The sequence below is a fragment of the Atractosteus spatula genome, chromosome 21 (assembly GCF_055471065.1).
Source record: "Atractosteus spatula isolate fAtrSpa1 chromosome 21, fAtrSpa1.hap1, whole genome shotgun sequence".
Lineage (NCBI taxonomy): Eukaryota > Metazoa > Chordata > Actinopteri > Semionotiformes > Lepisosteidae > Atractosteus > Atractosteus spatula.
In genome coordinates this window covers 4,768,831-4,789,926 of record NC_142726.1, presented here as the reverse complement: position 1 = coordinate 4,789,926, position 21,096 = coordinate 4,768,831, and the positions used below count along the sequence as shown (strand labels likewise).

The 21,096-nt window shown below is 39.2% G+C and overlaps 1 protein-coding gene across 1 annotated transcript in view; it reads left to right on the top strand.

Moving 5' to 3' along the window:
• The window catches only part of banp (BTG3 associated nuclear protein), a 127,760-nt gene that overhangs the window by 12,971 nt on the left and 93,693 nt on the right, over positions 1 to 21,096 (top strand). Inside the window, exons 5-6 of the mRNA XM_088938615.1 lie at positions 3,732 to 3,839; positions 4,498 to 4,673. Coding sequence (XP_088794741.1) covers positions 3,732 to 3,839; positions 4,498 to 4,673 — 284 coding nt within the window. The remainder of the gene's footprint in view (positions 1 to 3,731; positions 3,840 to 4,497; positions 4,674 to 21,096) is intronic.

Sequence of the window (21,096 nt, the reverse complement as noted above, 5' to 3'; positions counted from 1 at the left end):
AAGGAAAGCTATTTGCAATTAAATATCTGGATATTCAAAGTCCAAAAAACTGCTATGTGGAAGGGAGTTTACAGACACATTCAGAGAAATGCTGGAGGCAGTGAAGTGTAAAATTGCGGCTCGATTCCTGACAGACAGGTCAATGAGAATGTGAGGACAGATAGCTCTGAAATGGAGAAGCACTCTTTTTAAACACAGCTTTTCACATGCTTGTGTACCCTAGAAATGAAAAATGAGACAACTAAGATCTTATTTGTGATTAATTGTTCTTTTCTCTTTAAAACTGTCTTTGTGCAGCTGGCTGGTGGTAAAGTGTTTATTTTAAACCTCAGGTATGGGCTGGGTTCAAGAACTACAGACGTTTATATAATCGTGAGACCCTTGTTTCTGTGAGGACTGCACCTTATTCATCGCTGGAAACAGTTACTCAAGACATGTCAGCAATTTGCAGGCCTATATCTTAATTCGTCCCAAAGCTGTCACTCATAGATGATGAATATTTTCATATTCCACCTAAATGATGAATATTTTCATAGGCACCTCAGCATGAGCAGGTGGAAAACCAGCCAATAACTGACACACCACATTGTAAGGTCTGAATTGTTCTTCAACTTTTTTGTTATGTATAGGATTGCCAAGTTAATCTACAAATCAAGCCTTACTCAGAGTTATGTGTTCTTTTCTTGAAAACCAATAAAAGCTAATAGTTTTCCCATTGCTTTCGTTGACTCAGAAAACTGTGATTTTAACAGGCTGTTTTGTTGTATTGGCTGTTTTTATTTACTAGGGGAATCCCTGTGATCAGGCTGTTGCAGTAGTTCCCTTGCAGACGTTTTGTGTAATGTTTTTTTTTCCACTTTAACAAGTAAGTTAATGGTGCTGTTGGAACAAACCAGCTGAGAGAGAGCTATCAGTGCACTGTCCTCTCTGCAGGTGTGCTTTTGTCTTCTGTGGTCAAACAAGCATTTTTTGGTATATTTAATTAAATTTAAAAATTACACGGCTGTTTTAGAACATTTTGTTTTAAGATGTCACCCACTTTCTACTAGATGTTGTTTTAAAAATGAGATAAGCCCATCCTGGGTTAATTAAGCACATTTTGTTTTATTCAGTAACTTCATCATCTGTCCAGCTGGAGTTATGAGTCAGAAATTAAACCATGTGAAATTAACTTTTACAAAAATGGGATTACTTGTATTATCCAGTATTAATTTTTTTTTGAGTTAGGCAAAAGGATTTAAATTTCCTAATTATGTTTTTTCTTTAGACATTTGAATCGCCCTCCCCCTTTGTAATTCCATCTGCAAGCACATTTTGGGGAAAGGTCAATGCTCCAAAGAGCAGTCCTTTATTTTGTTTTCCTCATGAATCATCTGTATGTCAGTCTGTGTGGTACATTAGAACTTTAAAAAGGCACCAAAATATGGGGGTCATATGGCCCTTTCCACTCAAATAGTTGGAAGCAGCCAATCCATCTTAAGACTTTGTCCGTCTGCTTCTTGAAAGGTTACGCTAACCCATCTTTCAGAACATGGCTAGGCAGATTGTTCCAAACATTCGCAACTCTTTGTGTAAAGAAGCACCTGGGATATTCTGTCCCAAATTGCAACTACCATCTGTGACCTCTGGTCCTGGCCTCCTTGCTGAGTTTAAAATAGATTGGGTCAATGTTGTCCTTTCCTTTCAGGGTCTTGTATGGAGGTTTAATGAAGCATAACACCCCTGCTCTGCTGTGTAGTTTAGGCATTCAGACCTGGTGTGAGATCCAATGGCTGTGCCTTCCTGTATATTCTTCGAGTTTGTTTTATCCCAGTTTACTTAAGAATGTTCTGTTTAATTCCTTCTTGGGTGTCATTTTCCGTAAGACCTCAGCCTCTTTTCTTTCCTTTGCAATACGTGGTGTTATCCAGTCCAGAATTAGGGCTGGTTTCCCATGATGGTGACTCTACAGGGAACTGTAGTCCTCCTGACAGCTCTAACAATAATAAACCACAGCAAACACATTTCACCCTTGACCCTGCTGAAGCCAGACGTTGTCCAGATCTGTGCAAGTGGTGTGCGTGGTGTGGGGATATCAGTCTAAACAAGTGCAAGTGTCATTTGTCCTTTCCCTGAATTGTATTAAACCCACTTGCAGAATTTGTTAATTATTGTCTGCAATAGTTTTATTTCCCTTCTGTAAAGTTAAAAAAAAGTTATCAGTCTTAGTGCTTATTCAAAACTTAATTCAAATGCTGCATTTCTCCTTCCCACCTGTCCCCATTGTTCCCAGTCCACATGAAAAGGAAAGAAAATCAGAAGTTGGAAGAAAAATAAACTTGATTATAGATTTATAAAGCAACCATAAATGAAATTTTTTTTTAATCAACAACACATCAGAGTGGTGATGGATGTTCCTAAACAATACATTTATATACTGTAATAATAGTAATGTTAATAATAAATAATCATCCATTTTATGCCCAAGTAGGAATAAAAAGGTGTTCTATTTCCTTAAATTGACAGTATCCATTATCTGAGCTATTTTTAAGAGTATTTTAATAGGAACATGTTGGGACAACATATTTAGCCACTGGGGAGTGGATACCTTAACTTGTTGGGGCTATATGTAAGAATTTTTGTTTCGTTAAAACAATCTTCAAATCACTAGCAATGACATTTTTGTATGTTTGATAATCTCAAAAGAACCCATTTAAAATAATCTATATTTTCAGGGGCATATTTTGAGCAAGAGTTTCGATGAGGATAAGGTCATCTTTTGCATTCCTGAAAATAAAAAATTTGCTACATTGTTTGTTATTGCCTCGAATTTAAACTCAATAGATTATCTTCCTTTTCCTTATTAAGATGTGACAGTACGAGTGGCTGGGTTGCCTTATGTTAGACATTTGACTGAAGTGGGCTTCCAGGTGGCTAATTTTCTAGGTGCAGCTTCAAATCTGAGCAGTGGCCTTAAATCACTGTATCTGGGGTTCCCCAACCCGCTGCGCACAGCTAGTAAAGCCCATAAGGATTGGGTGAGTTTGAGTCCGTCGGTGATCTTTATGGGTTACCCGGCATGCGTGGGCTTGTAGCATCCTCAGTGGGAACTGCATGAGCCCTCTGCTGGTCACATTCGAGTGCTTTAAGGCTTGCAATGTAAAGAGAGGTAGACGGCTCAACCATGCATGTTGTGGGGGACTTGTGCACATTGTCTTCGGTTCTCCTGTGATGGTACAGTGGACCAAATGTATTGATTGCCAGCCCTACCGAATTAGAAACCTAAAAAATGAAAAGTGATTTGGTTATGCCAAACATATAACAATATGCCAAGTTATATAAATTGCTGAAATTTGTTGTGCTGATATGGGAATAGACTCTATACAGTATAATGTATACCCCAGTATTTTTTACTTATCCCAGGTGTTAGAAGAGTTTGCATTCAAATGTCCAGGCAAAGTGCTAGAACCTAGTGAATCTGCTGCACAGGAACTGCAGAACGTTTTTGCTCCAGTGTAAATGTGCACCAATTTTCTTGGCTTTCAAACTAATTGTTTTAAGATGTTTTTTTTATGGTTTAAAGAATTTAAAACTGTTTTTCTGTGCACAAATCGTCTCTTAGAGAGTTGTTTTGTTTCAATATTTCTTTTGGGAAATGAGCTTCTGGAACAGAAAAATCTAGGATGTTACGCTGTTTTTGATACTTAACCTTAGCTGAATATTTCTGGCTTTCTCTCTGGTTCTCTCTGCAGTGTGGTCCCCCAGACCAACGTCATCGTCAGCAGTGACCGGTCGAAGGTGGCAGCACAGGATGAATCTGTCACTCGAGGGACAGAGTCATTGGAAAACCTACTCAGCAAGTCAGTGCCTGCAGCAGTTCACCAGACCTGTAACTCAGAAAGCCACTGCCACACAGGCTGCCAGATTCTGCTGAACCTTCCTGTATACCACACTGACAGAAGCAAAAATATGCAAAAAGCAGGGCAGTTGTTAAATATATAGGTCACATTGTCTTATATCATTATATATATCTGATAATATTCCGTTTTAAATTAATTATATAGATTGCTGAAATTTGTTGTGCTGATATGGGGATATACTCTATACAATATAATGTATATCCTGGTATTTTTTACTTGTATCTAATTAATTATTCAATTTAGTTTTATTTTAGATTTCAGAATTCTGTAATATAAAAAGTGCAATACCCAATATAGTATTCTCTCATTTTTTTAAAGGAAGTTTTACATGCTACCTGTTGCTGAAATTAAAATTTACAGATATAGAGAAGAATATTTATGAATCTCCCCATTTAATTTACCTGTAATAATATCAGCACCATTGCCCAAGCACATTTAATGCAAATGATAGGAGGGGTAGGAGGCAGACATTGGTAGAGAAGTCTGCAATTTGACAGTTCCATTACCTTTGGAAACTCTCAGTTAAAATACAGTAGAAATCTGAAATTCACCAGCCTTTGCTCGGTCAGGGTTCCTGATGTCCCTCTCTCCTTGGCAGTACTGTCAGCGGGCGCAGACAGAACACTATTCTTGTGAAGGTCCCTGCGCCAGAGGACAGTCACAACGAGGACGGCGAGAGCGGCTCCGAGGCCAGCGACTCGGTGTCCAACAGCGGTCAGTCCGGCAGTCAGGCAGCTGGTAACAACGTCACCCTCATCACCCTCAACTCTGAAGGTAAGGACCATCTCACCCTGGTCCTGCTGCAGACCGCTGACACACGGGTTCTGCTGGCCCACCTGCATGGAGAAGAACATACAGTAGTGATGCAAGCCTCCTTAGCCATATCGTTTTTAAATGTTACTAAATATTTTGGCAGTTTAATTGGAGCACTGGGTCAAAGCATACTCGAGTTCCTGTTTCATAACCTGGTCTAGTGTGCACTTCCCACTCCAGCTTATTGAAAGTGATACATGTTGTTTTTTGACTGTGTTGCTCATGTAGAATGCTGAGTTTTTTGTGTTTACATGAATTATAAAAAATGTAAAAAAATATTTTAGGGTCTGCTGATCTCTGTGCTTTTTGATGCTTCAGGTTCCAAGTTTATTTCTGTTTGTGGGCCTTAAGTTATTTGAAGGAGAAGCTGGTATAATTAAAGAGTCAAATGTTCAAAATCGGGGGGAATTAGCTTATTTACAGTTGTCTTTTCCTTTGCACACAGTTATTGAAAGTCATACTGTATGTGAAGCATCTGAGTTGTGCTGTTTCTGTATTTACTGTCTTTTAGTGCAACAGTAGGATTTAGTTGACGAGAATACACATTCCCTGTTAGTGGATTATATCAGTATCATAAAAAACAATTATTACCTCTTCTTTTGATTGTTTCAAGAGGCTACAACATCTGACGAGGGCAGTGGGTTACTTGATGATGTTGATTGCTGGCCAACATATGCTTCATATGTACTGCGGCACTTGAGTTGGCACTTCTGTATCTTCTTGTGTTTTTTGTTAAGTATATTAAATGGGGTAGAAACAGAGTGCTGCTTATTTTGGGTGAGTGCAAGTATTGCAGTATGTTCCAGTTGTACTCTTCAAAGTGCATTAAAACTGACATATTGACCTGCTGCATTTGATAAATTTAGAATGGTGCCAGCATCTTAACACTAATGTGCTTGTTGGAGCTGTCAATCAGAAACTTACTTGAAGCATAATCTCAAGTAAAGCTCCTCCAGCAAAAAGCTGGTTCTTTATTTCCTTTATCAAGAAGACATTTATAATAAATGTAAACAAAATAATAATTCAAATTCAAATGCCCGTGAATAAGACATCATATGAAGATGTATATGCTCTCTGCCGAAGAACAAATTTTGAAGCTCTGAAAAATCCAGTTGTGAGGGTGTAGTCTCCATCTAAAGGCAAAATCCAGTTTCCAGAGTTTTGAAGCACTGCCCCAGGAGTACACTAGCATCATCAAGCTTTCCCTCCCTAATCATCAAGCGAGAAGTCTTTGATCAATTAATAAATTATCTTTAGCAAGCCATTTAGCCTCTGGAGAAGCTATTAACTTGAAACACCACATTTTACATCACCTTTTTTATTTGCATCAGTCAAAATGAATTATGCATAATTCTTTAGTTTGCACATGGATCCAGCTTATAGATGTTAAAATATTTTATGAGTACTGTGCAACAGTGTATGCCCTCTTAACTCACAGCTTTGACTGAGGCAGAACTGGCACGGTGAGCTTCATCTCAGTTAATGTATTTGGCTGCGCTGAGAAACGAGCATAATAAACCTGTAAAACTCGACCTTCAGTGGCGTTACATGCACTGAAGGTGCCTGTTCACAGTGCTCAGTCTCTCTGAAGTGTATTCAAAAGTGTGTATGTCTGGGTGTCCCCTCCATTTTGAGATACTGTGTAGACCAACTGTGAAATCAGAGGCAGAACAGGTCTTGTGTAGCTGAAGGACCGATACCAAATGATCCCTCTGTAGGCCACTGATCACACCACAAGTTGTGCAGATCTCCTTTCCTTCTCACAACTTACGCAATGCACCCAGTGTCGTCAGTTTGCTGTCTTTGGCAGATTGTTTTGTCTGCTTGGTTGTGAAGGCTTGTGGTGACTTATGTGGACTTAAAATGTTCACGTGCTTTCGCTGGTCTGTCACAGTGCATCAGTCAACATGATAACCTGTTAACTGTTGCTGGTTCATGCAGGAAACAGGATGAATCACTTTTTTTGTGGAGCAGGGGCACTGAGCTGTTGTTGTTCCTCTTCTCTGTTATGTTAAATGGAAATTGATTTTTTTGTGGTATTTTTTTTTTTGTTTGGTTTTGAATTTTATATTCCTTTTTCATGCTGTCTGTGTAAAACAGCAGGTACAGGCTGAAAAGTCTTGTTGTCTCAGCAAGTAGAGAAAACAAATTTAAATTGCTCTACTTCATTTTGTCCATTCGTAATGTATTACCCGGGAATTTTCTGACATTATATCTTTTCTGTTTAGCAGATTTTGAGACTCAAGGTAGATTCAAAGGCAGAGAATCAAAATAGAGTGGATAAAATACTCAAAATAATAAATAATAAAAAAAACATTAAAAAGAAATAATACAATAGACGTGTACAAACTTATTTAGGCTGCTGTCAAATGTTTGAGTAAAGCAGGCAATCTTAAAAATCTGTTTCTGCAAAATCTAGAGATATTATATTTTTCTAGGAATAAATCCACTTAAAATATTTAAAGTGGGGAATTTAGTTTTTTAGCTGTTTTTGTGAACACATTTGTATTATTTCATTTGAACATTGCCTTTTAACTGCTTATCAAAACCATATTATTATTTTTTTAATGATCCTTTGATGTCATAGGGGTGCTTTAGTTTATAACAGATGAGGCTTCACAAATCCTTACACTGACATTTTGTAAACAGTGAGTCAGGCCAGGATATTCATTCCAATTAGATTTGTAGTTGACAAAATATGATGCATGTGCCCAGATACATACAGACTTGGAAAGGGCAAGCAGTTTAAACGAGCCCCACAGTGCAGTTTTTATAGTCCATTTAATGCTTCTGCAGCTTTGCTTTGAATAGGGTTTATGCTATTGTATGCTTAGATTTTCGGTAAGCGTTTGATAAAGCTCATGGAAAAATTGCCTCTGAAGCTTTTTGTAGAGAGCAGTTCTGAGGGAAACCTTTTCTGAACTCATGCAGTCATAACTCCATAACGCTGGGATCCTTCTATAACTGATTTGGCATTCACTTTCACTAATAAGTCTGTGTGAGCTTTGGTATGAAGTGGTATCTCTCCTGCTTGGATATTTGTCTTAAGCATAACATTTAATTTTGATAGATGTAACCTATTTAATTGGCCCTGCTGAAAGAGACACAAGAGTGACATGCAACTAGCAGGGTATGGTCAAAAACAGGCGGATGGCTGGACATTACAGAAGCAGAACCTCAGATGGTAGCTGTCCGTAGTGCTGACCTCCATTGGTTTATCTTACCGGGACAGCTGTGCCTGTAGCCCCACCAACCCAATTTCACTGTCTCTTTCATCCTATCCCATACTGGTGTGCTTTAATTAGTGTGATTCTAGCCCAGAGTGTCTGAGCGTGCTGAGCGTTTCAGATCAACATCTTTTTAAGATTTTTCTGCTTGGGTGTGTGTGTGTTTAATGTGAGGTCTATTCAAGGGCTGTTCCCTAGCAGAGCCATCAGGAGGCCTGTTCCTTTGTTTCCACCACTTGGTAGCCTAGGCAGTATTGTGTTGCTTGCTTCTATTCCCCAGTATTATTGGCCAGGAAATAACTAAGCGTATACAGCAGTGTTGCGTGAGGTAGTCTTATAGTTACTCCACGCATGTGGTTTCTGACGGGTGCTCTGTGTGTTTGAAAAAGTGAGACCATAATCCTGCAGTTTTGGCATTAAAGCTCAGAGCATCAAGCTTGGCCGGTCCTGTGTGAGGCAACAAATCAGTATCACCTGTGTAAAATACCGAGCTTAAGAAACTGTTGCTTTCAGAAGAAAGAAGCTCTTGTCTTATATTTTTCCCCTCTAGTTTAAATTCCTTTTATGGAGAACATTCAACTAGAACTTAATTATAACAAAAGTGCTTGCAGAAATCCTGCATGGCACATCGACATGCTCACCAACATTCGAAAGGCATGGGAATGAGCATTTCGTCATGGAAATACATCATTTCACTCAAGCTTCAGTAACTGTTCTTCCAAGTGGCTGTGCTATGCAGACCTGGCAGAACAGACAGAAAAATATCAACGTACAGTATAATACCAATATACTGTAAATGAAGTAATCTATTGCTATTGGATATAATTTAAATTTTATTTATTAATATAATTTAGATTGAGTAATTACAGTGCATAATCCATACCCTAAAAAGCTATTTTTTCCCCCCGTAGAAAATCTTCATTGCAAATATTTATTGAGATATAGAACATGATCAAGAGCTGGTGAGAGGAAGTGCCTGCTTTAGCACTTGGTTATTTCCATATTCTTTCCACTAAAAATCACAAAGTAAGATTTAATTCTAAAAACAGTCATTACTAAGTTTGTTTGTCATAGTCTCTCTAATTGTAAAAAAACAAACAGTTCACAATTATTTGAAATTGTCTTCCTGTGCACCTATATTGTGTCTTAGTAATGCGATATCTGTTTTCAATATAACGCTTTATTGCTGAGAGCAATAATGCATATCTACTGAGCAACAAAAGAAATAGCTTCATACAGTTAGTATCAGGATAAATACAATGAACTGACATGCAAGTTGTAACAAAGGTAAATTCACTATGCTGATTAACATTTATCTTTAACAAGGTTAATAAGCAATAATAATTGCTTACACTTATATAGCGCTTTTCTGGACACTCCACTCAAAGCGCTTTACAGGTAATGGGGACTCCCCTCCACCACCTGCAGCCCCACCTGGTTAATAAAGGTTAATCAACACAGGGGATACTGTGAGAGTGGTATGTCTCTTCAGTGTTAGAGGTGTTACAAGCTCTACATGTGTGACACTTGATAAATGTGTGATAGGTTGGGCGAAAAGTGATCTCCAATGTCACTGTCACACTCTGTTCTCACAAGACAGAGGCTGTAACACGAGCAGCATGAGGGCGTTGCGTTGTCCTGCTGCGACATTGTCATATCCTGATGAGCCCTCAGGAAGGACAACAGGAGAGGGCACAGGACTTTCCGTCAGTCTAGCGCCGGGCAGTCAGGCTGCCACCAGTCACCACAGGTGGTGACTACACGCCCCTGCCCCTGCTGGCACGCTTGGGCCTTCACATCGAGTGGCCTGGATGTTACACTCTACACTGCAGGTGTACGATTCCATACGTCCACGCCGCACTTGCTGGTATTTTATCAGGGTGGTTCATACAAAACTTTGATTCGTCACTAAAGAGGAGTTTGATTTTCTACAGGGTTAACATTCAACAGGTAAAATAGTCATATTTATAGCATGTAAAATAGTAAAAAATAATAATATTGAGGGGTAATGTACCGAGGTTACTTGAGTGCATCACATGAATGATCAATTAATCAGCCTATTTTTCTAAAACCAGACATGCATAGATGGTGTGATAAGATTCTTTTGATGGTCAGTCTGTATGTAAATATTTCTAGGTGCAGGATGTGGTGACATGCTGCTAAATCTCAGCTCTAGATTAGAAGCTCCAGATTCCCTGCAAAATGTGTTCATTTCGTAGAAACAATGAAGTACTTTTACTTGTTCTAAGAAAAAAAAGGATATTCATTTGTTAGTTAAAAAGTATACAAGTTTGGGCTTGCATCCAATACTACATAAGAATGAAAGAAAAATCTTTCTCCATGTAGACCATTTCTTGACTGCACCCTGCGGTGATTCAGTTTCTCTGTATATTCTCACTAAATTCATTTATTTTAAATGTGAGTGTTTAGGTGATAGGCACCACGCACGTTTCAAAAAGCCTTACTTCGCATGTCGTCATATGTCATTATGTCTTTTTTCCAGACAGTAGAATGGGTCTGCATTTTGCACAGTAAAACAACTCATTTCTTTGTAAAAAGAATTTCATGGAGAAAATAAGAAAGCTTTGGCCACTCTAAGACAGACAATTCTCTTGTTCTACCTATCTTTCAGAATCCATTCCTCCCCCTTTTCATTTGGTAGAGTAAATCCAGACTCCTCATTGATTAAAGAGTCATAGAAAATCCAAAATAAATGGACATGTTGGCAGATAATGGGATCTTTCTGGAAAATCCCTTTTCTTCCTTCCAAAATGTGCACATACTTTGTCAATTTACTAAAGCTTTTACATAAGCACTACCTGTTGAAGCAGAAGAGACGTACACAAGGCTGGAGTGTTTTTAAAAATACGTTTTCTTTGTCCATCTGGAAGAGAAAATGTGTTTCTCATTTTAAAATAGCTGAGCTGATCATTGGAAACAGAAGATGGTAAAATGCCATGTTGCATCTTGGACAAATCTCAGCTTATCTTAGCGGTATAAAGTTGGGAAGAATGACTTATGTTTGCACTGATTTTTAAATAAAGCGCACACAGCATAAGCTTGATCAGAGGAAGGTTTTTCTGTAATTATGAGACATGCAAAGGACATAGCAGCAACTAATTCAACTGATGACACGCATTGTGCATTGTGTCCTTCTGGTAGATGTTCCTCTAGGAGGACACTCTTTGTAGTCTATTTAAAGATCTTCACATAAAGCATCTCTTAACATTGTCAGCTTTGGCATTGGAAGTAACATTCTGCACTACCTTTTCCATTTTTGAGATGATCTCGGCAGCCTGCAGAATGATTGTCAAGTGTTGTTTTGGTGCTAAATCCAGAATGCTCCACGAATTCTAACATCAGTTAATATCCCTTTCTTTTCCCCTGTAACTGCATTATCTAGTGTTTTACATCACTTATATCAATTCACTTATATGTTTTCCATCTTTCTGTTTTTCATCTACCCGTCCATATGTGCTAACGAATTTTAGAAGTAAAAAATGTGAGGATTGTTTGAGCTCAGAAATCTATCCTGTTGTTTTTGTGGCAGGGGGATATGGGTGCATTTGTATTTCTGAGGATTATAAGCCGGTACTTCTTCTGCTTCAGTTGTTTTTTTCTTTAATGGAAAACTGGTCTTTGCAAGTCTATGACCTAAGCTTTATTGAGGCTCTTGCTGCAGTTATTTCCCTGAAACCATATAACCTGTGTTTTTTTTCAGTATCATTTTTATTTTATTTTGCTTTCATTAATGCAGAACGGCTGGCTTTTTATTTTCATTTGGAATCGGCAGTTATTATTCTTCTTTTTCCCTCCTTCCCTGCACCACCACCCCAAATTTGGAATGGGTCGTTGGCTGTCGGCCCGATGCTACAACCCCTCGTAGCTGCACCCTTATCACTCACTTTTATTTTCTTGCTGAGAACCCACAGTCCCTGACTGCACGGGGGCAAACAAAGCTTCCCCCCAGAGAATCCCCACCTCTCGGGGGTCTGAGGAAACCTTGAGTCACTGCAATTCCCAGCTCACGCTGCCAGTCTCCTGCTACTTGTCTGCTGCAAAGTGGTTTTCTGATTCAAAACCACCAATCTCTAGAGTGCAGTCCCCAACCTCTGGCCCAAGCAGAGACCGTTAGCAGCTGGAGTTCTCAAGCTGTTGCATTGAAAGTCTTTGACCTTCTCCTAGGTCCATCAAAGGAGTTTTAACAAACCATCTTGATTTCCATGGAAGTGCTATTTTCAAACACAAAGGTGAAGTTTTGATTGAAGAAAAACAACAAAATTTGACTTCTTTCAAGGCATTGTTCTAAACCCCCTTTTCCTAGATTTTTTGTCTGTATGTTTTTAGAAAATTGCAGTACTTGCAACTTAATATTATGACAAAAGCTGACTTTGGTCTGTTTTTAATATTACAAATATGAAGAGGATTACTAAGAATTACACATCAAACTTAGAGGCTGAAAAAAAAGGATTGGTCAAAAAATTTGACTTTTTAATACAAACCACTAATTTGGAAAATCTGGCCATGGTTTGTGTTTGTTAACCACATTGTGTTGTAAAATGTCTTTCTCAGACTTTTGTTTCTCATGTGTTTAGAACACATGCACACACAGAAAGCAATGTAAGGCTATTAAAGAAGTAAAGTATATCAACATTGAAGAATGATTTATTAGACAACCGAAGAGGAAAATCCAAAGATACTGCTTTGTTTTGTTGGTATTTCCTCAAACTACTGAGTGTGGTTCCTGTGCTGTATTACTGGGACTCGGGGGCAACAGAGCAAGTGAGTGACATTTTGTCTTTTGTTATTGCGTTGTTAAAGTCCCACTTGATGGCCGGCTGAAAATTTGGTTGCAGGCCACCCGCTTAGCAAAGGCCACCTCGCACCGAGCCACATGTTCACAGAGCCACATGTTCATAGAGCCACTAGGGGACTGGACAGGGAGCTGCACTCTTCTCAAGCCAGAAAGACCTTCTGGGGGTCAGCGAGAGCATCCCCCTATCGCAGCTTCACCGGTACCCAGTGAGTAAGAGCAACAGCAGCTTCCAGGAAAGAAGTGTCAATGGCTACTCCGCGCCGCCACGCTTGGCCCTCTGACAGGAGTCTGCCGTAAGGTAAACAGCGGAAGTAGAACTGGCCCACTCCCTTGGCTTATCCCTGCTCTCTGCTGCTGGGTCTGCAGTACTCCTCATGTGCGTAAAAGAGATGTTTTCCTTTTCTCTGACCCAGGCAGTTATAAGGACTTGTGCTGACATTTAGTCCAAGGATATGACATTAGCCCTTGGCTTGGGCCTTATGTATTGCTTTTCTCCTGCTGCAAAGCTAGTTGGAATGTTGCTCGCTGTGTGACCTCACTCTCTGAAGTTGCTCTAGGCTAATAACTTGCTTGCAGTTTTGGAAACTTTCCAAAACAGATCCTTTAGGAGCTGGTAAGACAGCATCTGTCCATCATAACGCAACAGGGTGCTTAATGTTTCTAATGGACCAAGATGCAGAACAGCAGACAAATGAGAAGCTAGTTGCTATTTGAAATAGTCAGATCAGGAAATAGCTCTTTATAACTGTGGCAGCTTTATTATTAACAAAGATAAAAAGTTTTCACTTACTGATGTGCTTACATTGGATATAAGGATATAAGGCTTTACTAATTTGAAATTAGGTCTCTAGATTTAGCAAAGGTATGTTAGAATTCATTATTTTAATAAGTACAGTACCTAGAGGTCATGGAAGGAAATAACATGTAACAGAACATGTACTAGTGTGGGTGGAAAAGGATGATTGCTAAGACTCGGAAGGATATAAAAAAGTGGAATTTTGGGACTTGCACCCGCCAGATATTCAAGTATCCATGACATCCAAGTGTCAAAATCCTGCAGTCCATAGGGTTCTAGCAGAAAAAGAAAGGAAGGAGACCAATTTTTTGTAACAGACTGAGACGGATGAGACATAAAAAAATGGGCTTGCTCATAGAGTCTGGCCACAAACCCTGTTGTGTTTTACTGTTGTCGCTCCCGAGTGGGAGTGATGTCTTTGACTTGCCTTGTTTGTTTTGGACACGGGGCGGCATCATCTGCTCAGAACCACACTTCGGATTTTGAAGCCTAGAGGGGGATCGGCCCGCAATCGTTTCAGTGAAGCAGGGAGAAAAACCTAAAAAAACAAACGCCATGTGCAGCTCTCAGAAATGCAGCCCGGAATGGACATCTGTTTCTTGCACGTTGGAAGAAGTCGAAGGCAAGAATACACGCAAAAGATAATGAGGTGACCTTCTGTTTGTTTACGTGACCAAACCTGTATACGTTTTACATAAAGGAATTCAACTGCTTTTCAGGAAATATGAATTGCTATAACTCCTCTTTAAAATTAAGGCCAGGTTATTGTTTGTGCGTCGTCTTTTAACAGGGTCATTTGCCACTGTCGGCCTCCTGCTTGCGGTTGATCTCTTTATGTTTCTATCGGGTTGAAACATCGTTGTTCAAATTGCTTTGGACAGAAGTGCCACTTGTCGAATGTGGCATGCAAGTATTCAGCCTCTGTTCTCATAGGTCATTAAAAGAAAATGTTTCAAGGTATCTGGGCAAAACATGGCCCTGGGAATGGAATTGTTCTCCCTTTCCTGAAATATAGGGTTGGGTGGGTTTGCAAGGACAGATGTATACTGTGTCACTACAGCTCTGAGCTAGTGATAGCTTTATCAAGCCAATCCTCTTTCTGTCTGTGAGGAGCAATGGAGTGGAGCTGTGGTCACTTCTGAAGGCACAGACCTCACGTGCATAATGTCTCTTCCTCACCTACAAGGATTTATGATACAATTGTGAAAACAAAACTGATGGCCCGGGCTTATGAGGTGGAGTTAGGTACATTTCTCCTGATCGGTGCTGTAGGCTTCTTTTACCTTAAAAAATAAGACATTACTCCTGACACAGATGTTCAAATTTGTGGGTATTTCTGAATAAGGGCGTTCCCTGCTTTTTAAAAGTGGGCCGGGGAAAAGAACGACAGGGAAACTTTGAAGTAAAACACAAGAACGCAGGAAACTACCAACCAAAACCATAGAGTCCAGTGAATTATTGACATCTAAGGTTCAGGGACGCACAGGAATGGGATCAGTGAATCACAGTGAAGAAGAAAAAGCAATTTAAGTCGTCTCCCTCAGTGTTTCTGTACAGTTTTGTTATCCGCATCTGAATAATAATGTAGACCCCACCCATCTGCTGGACACTCCTGGCTGATTTATTTTAAGCACCACGTCAGGGCCATTTGATCATAATTCGGCATTGGGTTTCATCATGCTCACTTCTGTCTACGTGTTGATTTTTTTTGTAAATAATACAGCTTGCATTCATGATAAAAACATACACTGAGGCCTGAATTCAAATTCAAATTCATCCTAAACAATATCCTTAATTTTTCTTAAAAGTTTTGTAGTAACAAATAATTGAAAGAGATCTAGGTTGTGTTTTGATTTAATTAATATATATATAATTTCAAGTGATTTAGTACATTCAAAGACCATTCGAAATGGTTATTAAAACAACCAGAATTTCCAGCTTTTAAAAATTCCACCGCATCCTTCCACATGTGGTTTGCTTTCCTTTAAAATAACACTGTTACTGAAGCATCTCTAAACTTTTTTTGTTTTTGAAATACGTGAAAACCTCCAGTCTAAACAAGCCGTGATGCGTGCAGTGGACTGCAGTTGGTAACAATTGGATTCACCTCGGCTCACATCAGCCAGTTACCACATGGTATCTAAACAGATCTCAGCTTCCCAGTGGCTCCTCATCAGGACCTGAGCCTCGTGAAAGGAAAGTAATACAGCAACCTGTTTCCTTTATTTCACAATGGGCGTAGTTACTTTGAAAAGTTCATTTTGTAAATTTGCATGGGGTGAGAGAATTCCATAGTGGAGTCCCACAAGATTGAAATCTGAGCATACTGACCACATAATTGCTTCCCAAAGTCTCTTGCTGCCTTGTGGTAAAATGTATCAGGTTGCTTGGCATTAGAAGAGAACACCAGCTTCCTGTCAGTACTTGATGTCACATTTCTTCAAGGTTTACCAACTCTGAGCAATGCTGATCCTGCCAGAGTAATATCAGAAGATGTATCCTTCAGAAGAATGTATCCCTGAGGCTTTTCTCTCACTTATGTGAATGAGCTTAGGTCTTGGTTATATAGGCTTTTGTACAAAGGCATCTTTTTTAACCTCCATGGCTTGTCTTTCAAAGCCCAGGGGCTGTCCAGGGATGATGTCTGTGTTATCTCAGAGCTGGCTGCCTGTTGCCCCAGCCCCAGGAACTTAAATCACTTTCTGTCACTGTGACAAAGCTGTTTCTGTTTACAAGGATGTGAGTGTTGTGACCGAGATGAGCCCTTTGACAAAAGACATTGGCTTGATCAGTTCTCATTCTCTTAAGAAGTCATTTTTCTGTTCTGCTCGAAGATCATTCACATCTGTGAAAAGTTTACAGATCATAATTTGATTTCAGTGGACAGGCCTGCCATCCAGTGTGTATCCCTCCTTGCTGCTGTTGTGTGGTGGAACATGCTTCGGCTCCCCCGCAAGCCTGAATTAGTGGTTAGAAAATGGATAGATAATGATTTCACTTGACTCAATACTGTACCACCATAGACTGGTTTTATATTACTGTAGCTCAGATAAAACCCTGCAGTTCTTATGCAGTTGTGAGTGACTCTTACAGGCATCATTTATCAAAATAATACTAATTATAGTGATTAATTTGAATATAATGATAAGGAAAAGTCATGGAAACAGCCTCTTAGTCCCACTGATCTGTTTGAGGCTTCTTGTGTTTAAATCTGACGCTAGGGGGAGCTCAAGGTCTTCTCAAAACATTTCAGCGCTTCCTGTTACTGTGAAGCCTGCAGACCCACCTGTCTGAGATTTCATTGCATGGAAACATTAATCATCCATCTGCAGTCACAAGCTGTGTGGCAATGAAGCTCAGGAATTCCTGAGCAAGATATGGATTTTCATGAACTTTGTACCATGCTGTATGTTGTTAAATATTGCTGCGTTTCATACATGTCTAATAAATCAGAGAGATTAAGCTGGAGCACATCTTGCCATGTGGTCTAGAGAGACAATTAAATCTTTATCTGTTACATTCTCACTTTGTTCAGAGTGTTATGAGAATAATCCGGATTTAAACATCTGCAAGACTAAAGTGCCAAGAGCTATTTATTGTATATTAGTATCTCCTGTTCTTGAGCTTGATTTAAAAACTTAGGTGATAGGGGTCGTTGTCTTGAAAGAAAAAAACAACAGTTGGGTTAAGAAAATATATTTGCAGTGATTCCAGAATATATTTACACACCCATTTTCATTGTTTTTGTGGTTCACTTGGACCACTTTTTCTTTTCATCCAATAAAAAAAACTCTCTCTTAAGAACTGTCAGAAAGCCACAAAAAGAAAGTTGTTTTTTAACACCCCCTGACAGCAAGGTCTCTCTGTAAAGGAAGAATGGCAGACATCTTACTGAGCACCATGGCAGAGTACCTGACATGGGGTTACTCAGTAAGTGATCCGACAATCTCATCCATCTCTTTCCTGACAGAATCCGGGGTATCGTCTTAAACAACATGGCAGAGAAGCTTGTTCCAAATCCTCACAAGTCTTTGTGCAAAGAAGCACCTCTTATTGTCAAATTTTCATGGACTTCCCTGTGGTTTCCAGTTGTATCCCATTGCTCACATGTCATTGGTGATTCTGAAAAAGTCCAATGAGTTGAATTTGTCTATGCTTTCCATGATTTTGAATATTTGAATTGGGTCCCCTCTTAGTTTTCTATGTCCAAGACTAAAAACATATGTTTTCTTAGCCTGTCTGTGTAGGACATTCTTATTTTCTCTGGACTGATTCCAGATTAACAATGTCTTTTTTCTGACTTGGTGACCAACTTAATAAAGAGTCAGGGTTATTCTAAATGAAGTCTTACTAATGTGTTATATGAATATGACATAACATCCCTCGATTTAAATTGTAATTTAAATTCTATGCTAAAGTTGGTTATTTTACCCAGATTGTTTTAGCAAGCTCAGTATTAATGGATATCAAAAGGTAAGAAGAAAAATAGATCATTGTAAACAAAAAATGTAATAATAATGTAAGATTTTTTTTTTCTCCGGTTCAGTGATAGTGAAAATGGCAAATTAGAATATATGTTTTGGCTTTGCCAGTCTATGGGTAAGTTCTATACAGCTTTTCCACGTTTCTGAACTCAGGTGGGGTTCTCATGTAGCAGTATTTGTTGCTACAGATGTTACAGATGTTAGAGCTGGAAAGTGATTTAGCAGCTTTGCATGTAAAAGGCATGCAAATCCTCTGGTCTTAAGACGGATTAATTTGTTGAAAAGATTAATCGGTTGTGGGAAGAGGAATTTGGAAAACCTTTTGGCGACTGAGGTGAAGGAATGCTGCTTTATGCTGTAGCATTCGTCCTAAGACATAGCACCCCAGAAGCATTAAGGTCATAGTTATTTCACCAAGCTGAAAATTACCTTTCTTTTCATTTTTTATTTTTAATTCCTGCTTATTTGCCAGTCAACCTTATAATATGTGTTTAAAATTTTCCTGCAGTAGTTTCCTAAATTTGGTGTTCTTTGTGATGCATGACTAAAATGAGTTATCATGTGTACTGTTCAGCCCATTTCATTTAGTGTTACACAACATTCCAAGCGCTCTGAATAAGTAATAAGTGTGACTGATATTCAAGCCTGAGTCATATCAAACCACTTTATGAGCACCAGTGCTATATACATAACTGCATGTCATCCAGTTATGCATTATGCTAATAATCTGTTGACATTTCAAAAGTATGTTGACGGGAATTAAAATGTGATATACTTCTCTGTGTATGAATGAATGAATGTGTACCATATCTAGGCCTTTTTAATCAGTGTTGTTTTGACGATAATGCAAGCCTTCTACGAAAAGTTATTTTATAGTTAGATTTAAAGATGTGGACAGCCTCCTTCTACTTAATTCTCTGGTAGTGAGACTCCCCGAGGGGACCTTGGTGAAAGAAAACCTAATTTTTTGACACCCTTAAAGTTGTAGATCTAAAGAATCCCTGCACCCCAACTGGAGAGAATGTTGAAAAAGACATGGAAGTACTACAAAAACACAGAGTAGTCTACTATTGTGGTCACAGATAAAGACACACTTCTTTTTGCAGGAACTGAAGTCAGACTGTTTCTATTTTGTGCTATCCTTTGTTTGAATATACTTAACTCATGCCTTTATCCCAGGTGACCTGTATTTACTGATGTAAATGTAATGCATTTCCATTTTTTTATATGGTGTAAAAGTCAGATGGGGCAGAATGGGATAGAATTGTGCACAGTATAAAAGAATTTCAAGCAGGTGAGCTCTGAGCAGGTTCAGGAATGTTGGCCAGGGATGATGCAGTGGTGAGGACTGCATGGTAAGAGAAAGTTTTCTGTTTTCCTGTTTACTGTGTTGTACTTTTTTTAATCTAACTGAAACATCTTTTCCTAGCAAGTATAAGGCTAAGTGGCAAATACAAGCTTTTCTGTGCCAACATATGACAAGAAAAACTGACAGTCACTCCACTGCGGGTTAGCAATCAGTCAGATTTGTTCAAACTTAACCAAGCTGTTATTCAAAACAATTATGCATTTCTTACATAAGTCTATTGTGTATTAAAAGCATTACACTTCAAATGAAAATCTAAATATTTTTGTAAACAAATGTAGTGTCAAGAACAGTAATAATTTTGCAAAAAACAGGTGGTTTTTGAAGTAAAGGGCTCAAAATCACATCTTGATAATGCAGAACATAGGCAGTCCTGCATGAAGGCAGTAGACACTGTGTTTCGCCCTACTGGATGGTTCCTTGTTTGGGTAAAATTAGGAATGTGGAATACTTAGTGATTGCAAATTCTAGGCTACTCCTTAAACAGTCCTGTAGAGCTAAAATATCAGCATCAGAGCTGACATAAAAGACATTGTTCCATACAATTCTCCATGCTGCTAAATTTAGCAAGCTTGAATGTCTGCCGCACGCTGTGGTTTGGCACGAGTCTGAAAGAAGGGAGTGGCGGTTAGAAATGAAAGGTGAAACGCGAGCAGAGAAATCAAGGGGATTTAAACACCATCCAGTGTGATGTGCTGCAGTTTCAAAAACTTAAAAGGCATTGTTTTAGGTTTGCTGCCACTTGCTGTTTTGAAATCATATAAAATAAAATCAGTAAAAAGGCTATTTCCATCCCTCAGATAAGCTGCGAGAGGGCTTCTGTATTGAAGGTAGCCTGGAACACTTACAGTAATTGCAGGGCATATTTTTTTACACTGGCATGCTGTGGGCTGTTTAGTGCACCTGATTAAACTGAATCAAGGACAGAAACTCCCATCAAGAGTGCAATTCTGGAAACTCCAGTCGTGCCAGGAATACAGGGTCAGATGGGGTCTTGGCTGACTAGTGTGACTCTGCTCCCTCTTTCTTTCTCACCACCTTTGTTGCCGTGCAGCAGGAAAAGGAGGAAGTCTGTCTCCACTGGCCTCAGCTGAGGGGGGTTCATTGGTTGATGATCCAGTGTTCAGGTTTCACATCGCATGCGAATCGGTTAAGATTCCTTGCAATTTATTGCTGTGTGGGTTCTTGCTTGCTTGTTTTCAGTACATCAATACTGTGTTGTGTACAGGAGGTACACCTGATCTTAAGGGCATATTATTGCACCGTGAATTTCTCAGAGAACTGAATATTCATGAGACATTATGAGTCCGCGCCCGTCCACGCCCGTCCACGCCCACATTTTGGAACCACGGTCTAAGGACGTGTCTAGTTCTAGGGACTGAAGTTCCTGGGTTCAGGACCTCATTTTAGATCCCAGATTCTGGTTTGTTGAGCTTGTTTAGTTACTCCCAGAAATGGCAGGATCTCATAGCTTTGATGACCATATAGCAAAGTAAATCAGCTTCACACTCTTGAGACAAAGTGCATTTTTAAATTTGCTGAATGCTTAGTGCTGTGCACCTACCATGTACAGTTGCAAGAAAAAGTTTGTGAACCCTTTGGAATTACCTGGATTTCTGCATTAATTACTCATAAAAATGTGGACTGATCTTCAACTAAGTCACAATAATAGACAAACACAATCTGCTTAAACTA